This window comes from Salvia splendens, chromosome 9, assembly GCF_004379255.2.
Source record: "Salvia splendens isolate huo1 chromosome 9, SspV2, whole genome shotgun sequence".
Classification (NCBI taxonomy): Eukaryota; Viridiplantae; Streptophyta; class Magnoliopsida; order Lamiales; family Lamiaceae; genus Salvia; species Salvia splendens.
The window spans coordinates 3,454,018-3,471,705 of NC_056040.1; the positions used below are offsets into that span (position 1 = coordinate 3,454,018).

The 17,688-nt window shown below is 37.8% G+C and overlaps 2 protein-coding genes across 4 annotated transcripts; both read right to left on the minus strand.

The window, feature by feature from the left end:
• Positions 1-165: 165 nt before the first annotated feature.
• Positions 166-11,721, minus strand: LOC121747930. 2 transcript variants are annotated; one of them, XM_042142094.1, is made up of 15 exons: positions 8,675-11,721; positions 8,464-8,592; positions 8,201-8,389; positions 8,061-8,104; positions 7,614-7,929; positions 7,363-7,447; positions 7,121-7,273; positions 6,294-6,380; positions 4,523-4,608; positions 4,181-4,396; positions 3,791-4,045; positions 3,515-3,662; positions 3,255-3,388; positions 780-866; positions 166-708 (listed from the first exon to the last, which is right to left on the minus strand). In XM_042142094.1, exons 1-15 carry the CDS (start codon positions 11,360-11,362, stop codon positions 622-624), a joined length of 4,704 nt encoding a protein of 1,567 aa, XP_041998028.1. In that variant the 5' UTR covers positions 11,363-11,721; the 3' UTR covers positions 166-621. The 2 variants fall into 2 exon arrangements, with proteins under 2 accessions (XP_041998028.1, XP_041998027.1); XM_042142093.1 differs by having other exon boundaries at positions 6,294-6,389; positions 8,675-11,720.
• A 542-nt stretch (positions 11,722-12,263) lies between these two features.
• Positions 12,264-16,511, minus strand: LOC121748493 (pentatricopeptide repeat-containing protein At1g74750-like). Of its 2 annotated transcripts, none has more exons than XM_042142887.1 (2): positions 16,271-16,511; positions 12,264-15,030 (listed from the first exon to the last, which is right to left on the minus strand). In XM_042142887.1, the coding sequence occupies exon 2, from the start codon at positions 15,025-15,027 to the stop codon at positions 12,463-12,465; it is 2,565 nt and encodes an 854-aa protein (XP_041998821.1). In that variant the 5' UTR covers positions 15,028-15,030; positions 16,271-16,511; the 3' UTR covers positions 12,264-12,462. The 2 variants fall into 2 exon arrangements, with proteins under 2 accessions (XP_041998821.1, XP_041998820.1); XM_042142886.1 differs by lacking the exon at positions 16,271-16,511 and adding an exon at positions 15,577-16,216.
• Between the last annotated feature and the right edge of the window lie 1,177 nt (positions 16,512-17,688).

Below are 17,688 nucleotides of genomic sequence, written 5' to 3' on the forward strand. Positions count from 1 at the left end.
AGTATATTTTGAATTTGGATCTTATGATTTATGATATACATTTACAAAAGTATACACAATTTTGTGTACATACTGTACTTATATAGAGCCGACATATTGATTCAATGTAAAATACTACAAATTTGATAAGCATCACAGCAAGGCCATAAATGACTAACAAGTAAATGAGTAAAAAAAGGAACACACTAAAGCATAATAATATCTTTAACATTCAATTCTGCCTAAAAGATCTTAGTCCTCAGAGAAAATTCCTACTCACCAAATACTAGTTTCCTAGGGGTAAGGTATCTCTTCTATACACAGTTTTCTTGTACCAGCCAGTGAATCTAAGTATAGAAAATTCTTTGTATAATTTTGTAAACTAACGGATTGTGGCCCGAACCAGAAGAAAAGATATCAAAATTCGAAAAATAATCGATGGAGGTGGTGTCCTCGTCAGCAACTTGAACCAAAACCTAGTTCTTATTCTCATATTGGTATGTTACCACTTTTCTGAGACTTCCAAGTTTGCCTAGTGATCCCTTCACATTATAATACAGTTCAGGCTTCACATCGAGTTAGAAAATCCCACACGGTAGGCATTGGAATGCATCACCAGATCCATAAAATGGCCTCTTCGTGCTAGTCTGCAGCTTCATAGAAGAGGACTTGGGGTTGTAGATGTCCTCTTTCACACATTGCAATAACATCATTCCAGCAACCAATAACCTAGTCAAGAAAGATGGATCAAATACATCCTAAAGAAAGGCATATGGTGACAGTTCAAGATATTATTGTACCTTCACGGTATTGTCATCGTACATCATCCAATGTTCATGATCGCGACTGTAAGCAAAACAGTGATAGTGCTGTCCGTAATAGCAAACCTAAAAGTGACATAAGTTGGAGAGGTCAACGATGTACTCACCGAAAGACAGATTGATAAGAGATAAATTGTTTAGTGTAACATTATTTGCTCGGTTTAGACCGATTGAGACACTCGTGGATGCTGGCTTTAAGAAAAGACTGAACTATAGACAGAGCAAGATCTTTGGATAAAATATGAGATCACATGCACAACAACATATGCTTGCATGCTTGTATGCAAATACAATTGGCCATGTTCGGTTTACATTACAAAATAATATTGAGATTGAGTCTGGGATAATCATGCCCCATATTGTTTTTGTCGCAGGGGTACGGCTCCGACTGACAATGGGGAGATTATCCATATAAGATGGTATCATGGATTAATTAGTCCTCCAATTTTATTAGCCGAACATAGAACTAAATAGTACACATGCTTCTGTTGACCAACCGAACGGCCACTTTAAATATAAAAAAACGGACTAATATAGTCGACCTCATAGTGGGAATATATTATTTTTAAGATAAAACATATAGAAGTATAGAACAAACTCAATTTTTCTTCAAGAGAGATCAAATCATACAGATCTAAAGAATCTGATATGATCATTGCTCCAAAAAACCCTCATTTGACAATCACACCCCTACATCAAGACATGAATACTCCGTGGAAATTTTTTTCTACTGGGTTCACTTCACTTTACATTTTTCGGGAACCTTTTTTTAATTCCGGTAATGGTAAAAAAACACATTCATCGTGTGCATTTTTCAATTCCTCACGGAAATTAGAGATATCTTATGCATTAATAAAGATCATTATCAACAGTGCTATACGTGCCAATTTGATCCCTATATCCTAATGTCACAGGATCTATTGATGTCCACAAAAATTTGCCCAGCCCCATTTATCATCTTTTGCTTAATCACTCAATCAGAAATTTTATAGAACTTGACAAAGGTAGCTTCCTTCCATGCATGTAAAAGAAAATACATTCTTCATTTGTCTCCATGAGGAATTTTAATGCGCTACAATTTGCTTCAACCTTTACCAGACTTCTTAATAGTAGGCAATTTAAGACTTCTTCACCAATAGTCCCTTCTTGACCTCGATACCACCATTCACCAATGGTACAGTACAAATCAGCCACCCAATACACTCTATTTTTAATTAATATATTGATTTACCTAACTTTGAGAAATAAATTGCATAACCTCAGATGAAAATTCATTTTCATAGGAGTATTGATAGCCTAAATCATTCCATAACATATCATAAATTTCCAACACAAAATTGCATAATTGATGCTCAAACAATGAACAAAATGGAACATCAAATCAATGAATAGACGATCCCTTGATATCCTAGATACTCCCTCCGCCCCCCAAAAAAGACTAGTTTTTCCATTTTGGGCCGTCCCCCAAAATTAGACAAAGTCTAAATAAGGAAAGTTTTGAACTACTAATAATGTGGACCCCAAAATCCACTAACACTATTTCCACTACCTCCCCCCCCCCCCCCCCCCTCTCTCTCTCTCTCTCTCTTACTTTACCAATTGCACATTAAAACCCCTGCCATATACAACTTTGTCAATTTTTGGGGGAAGGAGGGAGTACTAAACTAAGCATAGCAGACTGCAAAGTCATCACAGAGCAATCACAATAAATACTCCAAAAACAAAAATTAACACATAAATCCACACACAAAAAAAGTAACAAACAAATGGTGCGGGTAGGATTCGAACCCAGGCCACACACAATGCACACGTGTTAAGGCTTTCCCCTTAACCACATGAATAACCAAGGTATATTTTTGTGGCTAAATTTTAGCCTACACTTGAAACACGCACGCAAGGCATGAAAAATTGTAAGTGAAAATTTTTGGAAACCTTTCAGTGGACAGGCACATGTGCATTGTGTGTGGCCTGGGTTTAAAAATGGTGCGTGCGTGCGTGTTTAAAAAAGGGTCCCATTTTAGAAACCTTTAATGTAAAGTGAACCCAAAGTAGAAAAAAAAAAAACCATAATCTGTGGGATTGGCAAAGTGAAATGTGAAATCAATGATGAACCAAGAATAAGCTTCTCCTGATTGGGTTGTAATAACTGTTGAAATCCATAAAGTTATACTTAGTAACTTATTGTCAGGAAAAACCAAAATAAGAAATTGATGAAGCCATAAAACAAAATTATGACACTGTTGACAGATGTCTAAGTTTTCATAATTCATGTGTCTATTCCATTTTGGTTTGCCTAATAGCTTCAAATCTATTCTGATGTTCGATTCTTTTAGCATCTGATCCCTCGAGAATATGTTCAACTGACATTATGCAAAATACCAAGATGTCACAAGGTTACCAGATGAAAAGTAAAGTAATAATCTTTAAATTAAAGGAAGATTTAGAAGGACATACCACTGAAACCAAGCGATGTCTGTTCCGCGGATCAAGACCTCGGTAAAGGGCACTGATATCAATCTCCGTGGATAAAGCAACTAAAGTTGCCTTTATAACTTCAACATTCTCACAAGTATTCTGCCATCCCAGGACTACAAGGCATAGAAAATGTATTAAGATATGTAAGGAGAGCTAAATACTGCACGTGACACAATATTTCAATCAAGGCTAGAAGAAAGGAAGAATAGAAAAAATGGCATTAATAATGAGAAATCCACCTGTTGTGAAAACATGTGGTGGCCTGGAGAGAAGGTGATGGATATAGTTAGGCTTCCCACACCCACCAGCCTCAGGGTCACAAGGTAACTGGTGATTCATTTCAACCAGGTTCAAAAGCTCATCAAAGGAGTCCTCAGGGTACATAACCTAAATAATAAAGAAAGGAATTGCTTGGATTAACCATATCATAAAGAAGTGTATCTCCTAAACTTCCAAATCTGGCAGCTACTAGACTAACTAAGCATTATCATGGAGACTTTGATACAAAAACATACCTTCATTGTTCTCAGAGCACTGGCATTTGTATTATGAAAGAAAGATGTGTATTTCAAGTATCTGGACTCCAAGCTACAGTTGTAACAATTCATTCTCTCTAAAATGTCCATTCCAAAAATTAAATGTGCGATACAGGGGCATTTGCACTTTCCATCTACTGATTCTGTATCAGATAAATCACATGCAGGAGTAAATGCTTGGTGGAGACAGTTAAATATCACCTCCAGCACTTCTGAAGCATCATTCATCTGACCCTGTAGGGACAACACAATTTGGTCACATATTTGGAAATAGCATATGACCTCATATAAATGCTAAGGTAAATCTTTGGTATACACTGTAATAAACCAAAAACTGAAATAGCCAGAATAGCAGTAGAATTGAGTTACCTCCTGGAAGAAATTACTGTCAGGATACAAGTTACTGAGAGCAACTCTCAAGGAGGTAGGTGCAACAGCTTCTCTCTTTTTATCCGTAGATGCCAGGCTCAGAGCAATAAAGATATCATGCAATGAACATATAACACAAAGATTGCCAACATGAACATGTTCAGATGATGGTTTCCCCAAAAATTCATCTCGAAACCGTCTTAGGTGCCATAATGACTGATCGACAAAATAAAATAAGAATTTAGTCGCTACAAAATTAGTACTAGTACAATGAAGACTAAAATGAGTGTGCAAGTGGAACTAATCAATGAAACAAAATAAGAGCACACTTCCATCACTAACCTGAATTATTACATTGAGGAAACAATTATATTCACCGACTTCATTCTTTAACCCTGTTCCACATGTTTCTTTCCCATTTTCACCATCTGTCAAGAATGCATCATATTAAATGCAAGTCAATGGGTTCTAAAATCTCATTGTTTAGCGGAATTCAATATCAGATATTCAGATGTAACATTGAAGCATAGAAAGGTTCTGACAATAATAGACATAGAGCAAGTATAGAAATACAAGAATGAACAACTGGACTAATTTTCTTTAAAACATACTAACAAAATACTCTCAAGTGTTATTTGTAACTATCTATAATATGTTTCTCGGTTTTTACTTGGAAGAGTTTTACTTTGAATAAAACAGACAAAAAAGGGAAATATATCATTGCATGAATCAACCAGGTTTCAAGTAACGACAATACATTGCCTTTAAAATTTTAAATAAAAACCTTAAGTATCTTAGCATTAGTCACATGATTGCTTTTTAAAATCTGTCATTTACATTTTTCATATGAAAAATCTCGAGTGTTAATTACCTAAGGTATATTTGTTGTCTAATATCCAAATGAAACTTGACGAGTTAAAAGTTAAATTGTGTAGTATTTTAGTATTTTGTGTACTTAAATTTTGAGAGCTACAGTTAAATCTTAAATTGCTTATTTATCTTGAGTCGGGAGAGGGGAGCGATGGAGACTGAATCCGATACCTCTTCCTACTACATCTACACAGGAGAGTAATTTTACTATAATTATGTTATCTCAGAATATATAGTTCATTTAAGTGTAGATAAGTGAAAAGAGAATAAAGTTGAGATATGAAAATGATTGATTTTTGCCAAAAGAGGAAATGACTCATTTACCTTGGGCCATCCTGAAAAGGAATACGAATTGATTAACTTGGGACGAAAATGAGTACATTGTACTGGGTTCTTTTATTAAAACAGAGAAACAAAAATGGTTTATCATGATAATGCTGAGTTAAACCATTACAAAGGGATCAGTAACCATCAAAACAGTGACGTCATCCTTAACTAAAGATACAACTCAAATCTAGAGCAACATCAGGAACCAAATAAATAAATTATAATCACCCAATCCAGGTCTCCTCTAATACTTTTTCAATATGATAAGCCTTTTATTGTAAGTTAAATATTTTATGTAAAAATGTAGGAATGTTCTAACATATTGGTTTAGTCATGAAGGTTTGCATTTTCTCTTCAGCGGACATCATTAATGGATTTTGACCACAAGGAGCCAACAATTTTGCAAATATTTTCAAAAATATTTTATGAAAATAACTAATATATCGAGAGATCATAAGCTCTTTGTTAAAGGGTATTTCTGTCTCCCAAAAAATTGCAAAAGATCACTATAAATTCTCTAAAATAGGACAATTCGTAACTATGCTCTAAAATAGGACAATTTTCTGTCTGTAGAGTAGAAAGTCCTGACGTAGGAAATGGCACAATGTATTGTATTTGTACCCAACTCTACATACTCAGATTCGAATTATGGACTCTATGAGAAGAGAATCTGATCAGGAAGATTTGTCCATAACCGACGAAAATAGTATGTTATTGGTGTGGAAAAATATTCAAGAAAATTTGTGTTTCCATCTTAGCAAATGGGGACTTATTTTCAAACATATCAAAGAGGAAAAGGAGCAATAAATTTGTGGCAACGTAACTATAAATTAAGATTACACTGTTGTGCACAGTAGAATGAATTAATGAAACATACAAAGAAGATAAACAGGATAAAGGCAAATAGGACAGATACCAAGGCTTTGGCGTACAGCTTTCTTAATATCAGCTTGAAACCTTTCTTCATCGTCCTTTTCTACGAGATGCCGCCTCAACATATTCTCTACATCATCTAAATATTTCAACCATAGTAAGAGATAAACAACCACGTCAAATGCAGAAATATATATCCCACATGAAATATCTATCTTAAAACAGAAATAATGATAATAGCAAGGCTGTTGCTGCATTGACTGCAAAATCATCATTTAGTAGATTTTAAAACATTCTGGAAATTTCACAAAATTCAGACTAACACCATGAGTGTTCTGGATTTTTATATATTAATGTGAGAGAGAACTTTTTCCGAAAAAGGGAAATGTGTCATCTTTTGTGGGACAAACTAAAAAGGAAAGTGTGACATCTACCTTGGGATGGAGGGAGTACATTAGAAAGAGAATTAGAAATAATTTTAGCTCTAGTGTAGACTGTAGACCAGTAATGTATTAGTATACCCATGAAGTGTGACAATATATACTGAACTTGCATGTTTCAATTAACATGCACTAAAGCATGAACAAAGAATTACAACTTGTCTTTCAAGCATCCATCTTCTAATCACTTCTACATTACAAAGACGGAAGACCAATGTAATAAACACACACACACACATGTATATATATATCCAAAGATCTAGGTCAACTTTTTTTTGAGAGGCACTAATAATAAATAACTTGGGATGTGTGCAAAAACAATAGCAATATGTGAACCCTATAAATAAAACTCTAGCATACTGCAAAAAAAATGATTGATTAATATTTCAACTCCATCAACAGCAGACAAAATTTTTAACAAACTACATACCTCCCTCCCCTGGGGAGCTTTTCCGAAGACTAGGTAGACCAAAATCATTGCCATCCACATATTTGGTAGGACCCCTGTGCCGTCTACCTCTTCTTCCCGAGCGTTGTTCAAAATACAAGCCACCATCATGTGGAACACCTTCATTTGGTAAGCCTGGAAAAAGGATAAAGTGATAGCATGCATGAAATTAAGTCAGAAAAATGCTTGCGGATATAACTCTGTAACATAATAAAGATTGCTACCATTTCTCAACAAAGGCTCATTTGCATAATTCTTCACCGTACCCTCCATATAATTCGCCACACCACCCTCCTGAATCACGAGACCCTGTAGAAAAAATAATGTCATGGATATCATAACCAATTTTTAATTTTGATTTCTAAATATGGAACTTCTAAAGTACTTAAAGACAATTCTACTTCCAGCAAATTATCAACAGTATAGAATCCTAACGTGATTTCATATAAGGAAAATCTAAGAACAGTAAGTTAACCTTCATATTTTTCTGCTGCTCATTGACATATTTTTCATCATCACTAGGTTTCCGATAGGCCTCTAGTATCTCAAATGATTCTGTCTTCCCATTGGTTATGTTCAAAGCTCTTTTATGCTGCCCAGCAAGATGATTCTGTTTGGCCTCATTTTCTACGTGTCTTTGATATTCCAAAGTTTCCTCAAGCTTTCTTTCTTCAGCTTCAAGCTCACTTCTTTTTTGGTTCTCTTCACTGTGTACTTTTAAGGCATCAACACGTCCAGAAGAAGTAATTTCAAAACCTGGGCCTTCCACTTCTTGATCACTTGGAAATAAACTAAAACCAAATATACATTAGATGCATATTAAGCAATGAATCTCACGTAAAGTACTTCAAAAAAGAGGCGTGCTAGAATTGATATACTTGCATTTGCATGTGTATATTTTATGAGTAAAAGAGATACATACATCGCTTTATCTGTCTGGCCATGCAAGTTACCATTATTGGTAGCCTGGAGAAATAAGGATCAATACAGTATATGTCAGCATCCTTCTAACTCTGATGTAATGTGAACAAGGCTATTAATATGATCACAAGTTTTGCAGACCTTTTGATCATTGTTTTTTGGGTTGTCCCTACATTTTTTCTTATCCCTTGCCCTCTCATGCACGGGTTTTGAGCCATCAATTATTGTACCACCCTTTTTGGAATCCTGAGCAAGTTCAGCTAAAAATGCATCCCTCGCAGCATCAGATTTTTTTGTAGCATCTTTCTCAGCCAGATCAACCAAATGTGCCTGCAAAATTACAGAAATAATAAGCCTCAAATTCATTTTTAAGTGGCAAGAAAATAGTTGAAGGGGGTACTGACCCGCACAAATGATATAACCAGAGGTAATAAAATTGATCTGAAATCATGGTGAGATGCAGCCTCAAGCTTAACTTCCAGTTGCTGCATCCCTGAAACTGTTCTCATGATTCTTGCATCTATTTTGCTGATCTGAATCATTGATGTATGTGATAAATCTGAGAAAAAATACTGAATAGAAAAGCAACTAAGATAGCAGAATTAGGGACCAAACCTCAGTAGAGGCATGTTCTTTCTGTCTCTGTATTGCAGCTTCTACGCAAGAATCCACCTGATGAAGATGGTCCTTCATTCTCCAATCATATTCTTGACCAGATCCCAGGTCTCTGAGAGATGTAATGCCATTGTAAGCTTCCTCAATACCAAATTGGTTCATATTTAGGGACTCTGCATCCTTAAGAACATTAGCTATAGCCTCTAATTCAAATCTGTTGCTGATAAGTGTAATTCCGCAGCCATCTTCAATGAGTTCTTCACGCCTTTTCTTAAGGACATATTCATAACTTTGACAGACAAAACCCACTGCATTTTCTCTTTTCCTTCCCTCTTCCAAACACATGTCTTCTAAAGCCTGCAATGCCTCCTCATAGTTTAATTGCTCGCATTTTCTTTCGCACAAGTCCTGGAGATGGCAAGACTCCTTCTCCAGCAACTGGAGTATTTCCAGACCTTGCTGAGCTTTTTCCGCTGTCGCACATTTCCAGGATGCCAACTGTTCACTGGCTGAGGCACATGTAAATATCCAGGACAATAAAGCATCTGAATCGAGTATGACACCATTATCATAGCTGAGATGGGATGTAACAGGTGTACCCGAAACATAACTAACTACATTGCTAGAGGATAAACAAGGGATCTTGCAGGGAAGACATTGCTCATCAATCACCAAAAGGGAAGCGTCTTGTCTGAGTGTTATCTTCTCCATAATATCACCCTGCCCTGGACAACTGGAATCATCTCCTATGGCGGTTTTATCGGAGTATCTCTTTAATCCACAAGTCTGATAAATTTCCTGTAAAAAGTTTTGTATTTTCTTAAGCTCAGGAGCACCCAGAAAACAGATGCACAAAGGTGTTTGGTTCACTTTAAAGTCAAGTTGAGAACCATAAGCTATACTCTGCAGCTCCTCCAAAGCAAAGTGTATAATCTTACTAAGATGGCTAGATGCCAGACATTTGTGTTTAATAAGTGCCTCAAAAAGAGAGTGGATTCTTTCAAGAAGCTTTGTGCGCTCGGGGTCATCTGACAAAGGCCAGTCAAAGAATAAATTTTCCTTACTACTTGGAAGATCATTACAGTCCATCCACTCAACATCTTCAAACTTCCTGATATCCTGCTTACTGCCATTGCAATCCTCACTAGATGTCTTCTTTCCAGGTGATGAGTCCCCTTCATATTCATTGCAGTAAGTGTCAAGATAACATTCTTTTGAATCATCTGCATTGTGTTTACAGCTTGATTCTTCAAGTAAATCATGTGTATCAGATTTCAACTGTTTTTCAAGCATTCTAATAGCTACATTCGAATCCACTGGTTTCCAAATACAGTTAAGAAGCATTTCAACCCATTCATCGTCCACATTTTCAGGTAGAATTGACTGCATTTTGGGCAATGAACTTCTCAAGTGCTCCTGCACGACATGGTGCGTGAATGAACTGACGTCTGCAAATTTCTCATTGCAGCGACAGCAGACCCAAAACTTCCATATTTTATTAGCTTCCCCAAAAGATAGAGCTTCATTAAGTACTTCACTGAATGTGCAATCCTTCAATGAGCTAAAATGAGCCCTTATATCTGAAATCTTAACTGTCAGTAAATCTTTCTTCCCCTCTGGACTTAGAGTGTTCCAATAGGATTTGACCAAATCCATCCTCTCATCTGAAGATGCAGATTTCCTCATATTCCCACTTTTCCTCCTCTCCCCTACTCTCTGGCCTGATCCCAGAACCGAATCCTTGCTATTATTAGTATTGTTATCCCCACCGTTTCCCAAATGAGGAGACTCTGACTGCTGCTGCATAAGCCGTGCTGCAGCCACCCTCACCTCAACTTCTTTCCTACGCTCCTCCTCTGTTTTAGCAACCTTTTTAATCTCATTTGGCCTTTTTGCCTGAACTAATCTCAACTCCATCGGATCTTCAGGAGCACTTCTGATGGGAATGAACCGAAACTTCTGCTCTCCCAGATGTTGCATCCAAGTCGACAAAGATCCAAGATTCGCCCTCCGCACCAATGCACTGAGCTCACTCTGGACATTGGAAATCCGAGCCTCGGGTGTGGATATTTTCTGCTGACTCTCCTCCTGCAAATTCTCAGTAGCAGGATCGACAGGGTTTTCGATTGCCAAAGCCCTCTCACACTCCTGCATCACCTCCTCGTACTCCTTGGCATCATTAGCCGCGTCACACAACAAATTGGCGTAAAAATGCGCAAACTCAATCGAACTAGGGGACTGTCTCGAAGCCTTCCTCGCACTCTCGATCGCACTCTTCATGTGCCGCTGTTTCACGTTGGGGTCCGAGATAGTCGAAGCCACCTTCACGCACAAAGTCCCCTGGACGCGGTGAATCAAGGCCGAGAGCGGCGAATTCTCGTGTTTACAGCACAAATCCTTCATCAACCTTAGGGCTTTTGTGTGGTTCCCCCGGCGAAACGCCACTAGCGCCTTTTCGTATTCGAGCTTCACCGAAGCATACAATGGAGAGGAAGCTACATTGCCATTGCCTACTGAAATCGATGACTCTAATTTAGCAGATGTTCCATTGATGGATTCCGCTGAATTGTCGAGAACTGAATCGCCACAATCAACAATAGCAGCGGCGCCGTTGGAAGATTCGGCATCCTCCGCCGCCGCCGGGGAAGGCTTGGAGCGAGGAGCGGGTTTCCGCTTCTTGTGCCCCATACAAGAAATTTGCGGCGGTTACTAAATTGCATGCATTAAAACCTACTCATGCGCCTATTGAATTCAATCAATTCATATACACATATACTTTTTTTGTATCTATCTGTATTAATACTGTATCGAAGCAACAACTCAGCACACACACAGAGCGGCTCTCTCTCTCTCTCTCTTGCTCACACACACACACACGCGCGCGCGCAATAAATCTAGATGCACAATGATTTAAGGGGAAGCGAGCATACCAGATACACACGGAGATATATACATATAGATGTGTGTGTGAGTAGAGGTGGTGAGTGTGTGTTGTGTGTGAAATAAGAACACACCTGGTTTGGTTTTGAAGATGAACACCAAACTTTGGGATAAATAATTGTTACAGTACATTTAATAGCTTTCTAATTTACTTTTTAATAAAATATTACCACTAGTTTTTTATGAAATGTTAATGATAACAGAAATATAGCAAAATCTATTTCTAACAGTACATCTTTAAAAAATTTAAGTAAAATCTGAAGTTAGGATGTAAATAGAATTCGGAGAATGTGCCATAAATTAGTTATATTTCGATTTGTGGAAGTGAAAAAATTTTTATCAATAAATTTTTATATTGGATGAATTTTTCTATTATAAGAGAGGGGATTATTTATTGTTTTTTATTTCCAGTTTATTGTTTAGAGATTGGGGGATTAGAGAGAATCTCTATTTAATGTTTTTTTCCAGTTTATTGTTTGGTAAATTGAGTTAAATTATGTTTACTATACTGATTTTATGAATAAAATTATAAATTAAACGTAATTCCATATCTAGAGTGAGAGAGGAAACAGCTGAGAAGAGACCATTGATGATCAATCTTGACAGAACTTAAAGCTGATGACAATTCAATCGAAAAATGAGAGAAAGCTAACCAAAAAAGCAACAAATAAACATAGATTCAAATATCAACACATTGTTAACAAGAGATTCAGGTCTCTAACTAACTAGGCCAAATAAAACCATCCAAACTCAGCTACACACAGCAAATATCACTACCAGCTAGCACCCGAGGACAACCTCGTGTATCTCTCCGAACATCAAAAAACCGGGAAGGGAAGCCAACCACACTACAACAGATGCATTCGCTCCACACAGGACTGCATCAGCCATCGGTTGAGAGGCTCCCCGCACCCGACAAAGCACCCAGTGTTCCCATTCTCTGTAAAGAACGGGAACCTAAACACGTTGAGCAGGTCTTGCACGGCCTGCCTCACCATCGATGCCCCAGTGACCCTGCTCCGTCTCCCCCAGCCGGTCACAATGTCAATCCGGCCTGGGCAGACCCCAGACGCGAGCATTTCCTTGCGAAACCATGCTAGAGTTCTCGATAGTGCAGTCACAGCAGTTCCATCAGACATCACATGGAGGTTTATCAGCCAATAACACGAACTCTTCTGCCTTAGTGCGTCTGGATAGACGTTCCTCTGCGCTGCAACTTCCCACACGGTGCCAGCTTCCTCCTTTAGCCCTGTCTTTTGGAAGAAATCAATCACAGCATCCACAAGTCCGCGTTTACTTTCCCTGTCTTCACTGTGCATCATGTCGAGGAAGTTGCTGACATGGTCGCGGACGTTCTGCCCATCCGGCCCTGGAGCAGGCATGGAGAGCAAGAACGTGTGCGCCGGGTGGCGAGACGCGGTCATGAGGTCACAACAAAACGACATGTCGTATGGCGTTTGCGCGTCTGTACAGCAACTGAGTAGCAGAGTGTAGGTCTGAAGAGAAGGATTCAGACCCAGACTCACCATGCTCTGAAGCAAGTCGTATGCATCGCTGAGGCGGTGTACCCTGAGGAAAGCACTGAGAAGAGAATTGCAAGTTGGAACATTAGGGCATAGTCCCGCAGAAAGCATAGCTCGGTACCACTCCCAAGCCTTCTCAACGTTGCCAGATTTTCCCCACAAGTCGACGAGAAGGCCATATACAGGCTCATCGGGGATCCAGTTCTTTCTTTTCATCTCACCAAAAACAGCCTCGGCTTCATCAAGATGGCCACAATGGCCAAGAACCTCCATAATGATACTGTAAGTCACTTTGTCAGGTTCGAAGCCAGCACTCTGCATGTCACGATAAAGCTGTAACGAGCTCTGGTAATTCCTAGCTTTCGCATGTAAAGCAATCATGATATTGTAGGTCACCAGGTTAGGCACACAGCCCTGACTAACCATCTCACAGAACAGTTTGTGGGCGGCAGTCAAATGGCCAGCCTTCCCGAGGCAATTAATTATCACGCTGTAAGTAAATGTATCAGGAGAGAGTCCAGCTTCTTGCATCTGTTGGTACAAATTAATTGCAACATCGAGATAACCTGATTTCGCATGGATGTCAATGAGCGTACAGTAAGTAACACGATCAGGTTCACAGCCCACCTTCTGCATCTCGTTGAAAACTCCCATGGCTTCGTTCAAGTAATTAGCTCTGCCATAACTGTGAATGAGACGATTATATGTAACAATATTCGGCTTACATCCATCACTGATCATCTGGCTGAGCAATTTGTTGATGGCACCAAACTCTCTGGCACGGCCAAGGATACCAACCATAGTTGTATATGTGTGCCCGTCGTGCTTGAATCCAGGCCTCTGTTTTAGCCAGTAGAAAAACCCGAGAGCCACTCTATAATCCTTAAGCTGCTTAAGTATTTGATTTGCCTGGTAAGGATCCACTGCACAATTGAGCTTATCAAGAGCTTCTTCTGAAGCAGGGCTCCATTTCAACTGATGCAAAATGCGACACACACTTTCAACAACCGAAAAGTTCCTAGCGCCTGGGGCTGCTCCTGTCATAACTTTACCCTGTCTCATTGCCCTAGTAAACCCGTCCAAGTTGTTATCACAAAATTTCCCCTCCGACTGTTGAGTGTTTGGCGTGTACCGGCTTGAATAAGATCTTGATTTTTGAGGAATCGGCATTTTCCTATCACGGGGATCAGAGGAGAGCCCGCGACTTTCTACAAAATTTCTTGATGCGTTATTCGACTCCTTGGCTGCCCCCTCTACTCCTGATTTATCAGTTTTTCCTTTTGCCCTTTCTGGGACGTTTGAACCATACACCGGCGCAGCATTGGGCTTTACGGATACTTTGTCTTTCCTAGAAGTATTGATATTTTTCGGAGGTCTGATACTAGAAACTTGCTTCGTGCGTTCAAGCACAGAGTTAGAGAGTGGGGAGGCTCTTGCACTCCCATCTGTCATCGGGATTCTATAATTTACTAAATCAGATAGAAGACCAACGGCAGCCATACCTGCCATAACAAACTGTTCTGCTATAGGAGGTGATGAACAAAGCATGTCATTTGCGTCGGTGTCTTCTGCATAACTAACAGAGCTTGTTCTTTCAGTTTTGTGGGACACCGCTACTCCTTTTGACAGCGAGCCATCATCCTTTGTTCTAATATTCACTTCTTTTACTGAATCGGCTGGAGTCAGTGAACCTACTGCTACTGAAGTTTTTGCCAACAACGAGGATGAGGCTTGCAAGTGTTGCACGTGTCCTCTCAGAGACCTTCTCGAAATACAAGTCTCATCATCCGAGCAAGTGCATGAACTTCCATCCGCCGAGCTACACCTTTGTCCTAGGAAAAAGGATCTAGCAGTCTGGGACAAGTTACCAAGATGCTTTGCTCGGATCATTGTCTGCGAAATTAGAACAAAATACACCGTGAATTTCATATCACTTACTCATATGTCTGAACGAATAAGATACAAAACACGGAGAAGTCCATACAGAAAACAGTTATTCATTCAAGAAGAAACAAATATAACTAAAATTGCATCAAAATCACTACAATGCATCCACACTGCTGAAGATCAATTGAAAGAAAATGATAACCAAAACCATTAAAATGAGAAGAGCAGCCCTTTAGATGACACAACGGGAACATCTAATACCCGTTTAAGCAGAAAATTATATCCGTAACGGAACTGAAGTGCAATCACATTAACCAACCAATATAATACAACTATGTAGTCATAAACAAAATAATTAAGAAGTTGGAAATCTTGTGCTGCCTTCTTAGAGAAGAGGCCAAGGAAGAGGACTGGCAACTTTTCCATGCTGGAATATCAAAGATGGTTCACTGTACTATAATGCATCAAATAATCAGATTTATTTATTAGTACTATTAAAAAGTTTATAAATCAAGCATCTGTAGAGAGAGCAAGTTGTGAAAAGCAACATACCATTAGGCCGATCTGATACGTACACACAGCTAATGAAAAACCACCCACTCTAGATTGAATCCAATACACTTATTCAAGTAATCCCTTGCATTTTATCTTAAACAAATTAGACAACTGAGACAGCAAGAATTTCATGCTAAAATTGAAATATTATGAAATCCCCAGTTCTCAATTAACTGATGCCAAAGGCTAATACAAAGTGAACTGAATCATTCCCAATTTTCAACCCAAGAAACAACAACCAAATAGACTAAAGTAAACGCTTTAGAAAATGGCACTTCACAAATATAAACAACGCAAAAGAGCTCAAATTGAAGACTATTTAGCTACAGTAACCAGAAAATTGCTTCTACAAATCATTATTCCACACAAATTACAATCTTTGCCGAATATAATCAAACAACGAATATATAGCTCACTCTACAGCACTAAAAACAACCAAGAACGGGACTTTTAACTAACACAACTCAAAATCACAACACTGATACACGGAAGAACCAAAACAATGAAAAAAAACACACAATCACTGAATTGGAGAATCAAAACCAACATAAACCCACATTACATTAAATAACAAAAGAACAGAGGAACACCTCACACCATGAGAAACCCACCATTGAAGCAACTCAAAGATGCAAACTTTAACATTTCCAACTAAGCAAAAAAGTCAATGAATGAGAAAAAGAAAACTTACCCAATAGCAGTGTTCTTTAAAGCCCAGAAGAATCAAACCCGCCACCCAACACTAAAAAAGTAGGGGAAGAAATCAAGAATCAAACATTTTAATCAAGAAAAAAAAATTAATGAAAACGTAAGAGGGGTTAAATAAGGCGGCTGCTCAGTGTTTTTTCTCATGGCTTCTGTGACCTATTGAGTTTACTCGCAAATTGGGACGCACTGTGACTGTCACCTTTTCCTGTTCTTTTTCCTTTTTTTTAATTTACTTTATTTGTCTCTTTTACAGTGTAAAAATGCTTCTTCTTTTTTTCTGGTTTTGGTTTATTTAATTTGCTGATATTTTTCTAGAGTGTGAAGAATTCAATGATTTCAATAGTACCACGTCATCGGCTTCACGGTTTGTTTGCGGTTGGAGCTTTTTAGGCTATGAATTTCAAATTAATAATTCCTTTTTTATTGTGATTTTTGGCTTAATTTTAGGATTTTGACTCTGTGTCTATTGGGATTTTATACTGTGCGGTTGTTGTTTTTGACTCTATTGTGCGCGTGAGATGTGGTTGACCGTGTTTATGCGCACGAATAAATATTTTACCGAAATTCGAGAATATGGAGTAATTTTTTTTATCACTAGATACTAGTGAAAAAATTCACATTTGGTAACCCAAGAAAAGAATTTTAATTTGGATGCAAGTCTAGTTTATATAAGTAAAGAAGCTGATTAAATGGTAATTGTGTGATTTGTAGAAATTTTTATCTATTTTTGATAAATTGATTTCTTGTGGAACAATCCACTTATTCAACCCTGAAAAGTAAAAGATCCGCGGATACATTAGATTAATTTATAAATACGAGAATAATAGTAGTAATAAATATTAAATCGTCGGAATTTCGAGTTGTTGAGAAATTTGCTAACCATATTCTCGAAATAAAAATAGTCCATGCGAGAGTAATCATGCTAGCCACTATCCTACTTATGCTATAAAAAACTAAATATTTTGAGGTATATGTGTGTACATTCATAATTTTTTACTAATTTAAAATTCATTTGTAAATTATCAAATTATCCATTTTATTTTAATTTTGAGCTAAAGTGACTTAATGTTTTCAGCAAATAAAATTATGATTTATTATACTAAGATATTATTTCGCTACCAAAAACGTTTTATTATTTTGGTGGCGTAAGATAATGCCGCGTGAGTAAGTCATCAAGCTAATATAGAGCCAAAGTCTTGATTGAGTGCAAGAAACAAAATCAATAATTTATTACAAAATTAGGACAAAACAATACTCCAATTCAATAATATAGTACTAGTAACTTTTAAAGCCAGTATTCAAAACAAAAAATTGACTTAAGTTTAGAAATATACATCAAAATGTTGCATGTCTTAGATTCTTCCACTCTCAAATAGCTAGTTAACAAAAAGGTAAAATAAT

Coding starts and splice junctions, on each gene's coding strand:
- LOC121747930 (XM_042142093.1), bottom strand. CDS start 11,362: ATGGGGCACAAGAAGCGGAAACCCGCTCCTCGCTCCAAGCCTTCCCCG. Junction 7,448..7,613: donor AGCAGCAGAAAAATATGAAG/GTTAACTTACTG, acceptor TTTTTTCTACAG/GGTCTCGTGATTCAGGAGGG. Junction 867..3,254: donor GACATCGCTTGGTTTCAGTG/GTATGTCCTTCT, acceptor TGTCACTTTTAG/GTTTGCTATTACGGACAGCA.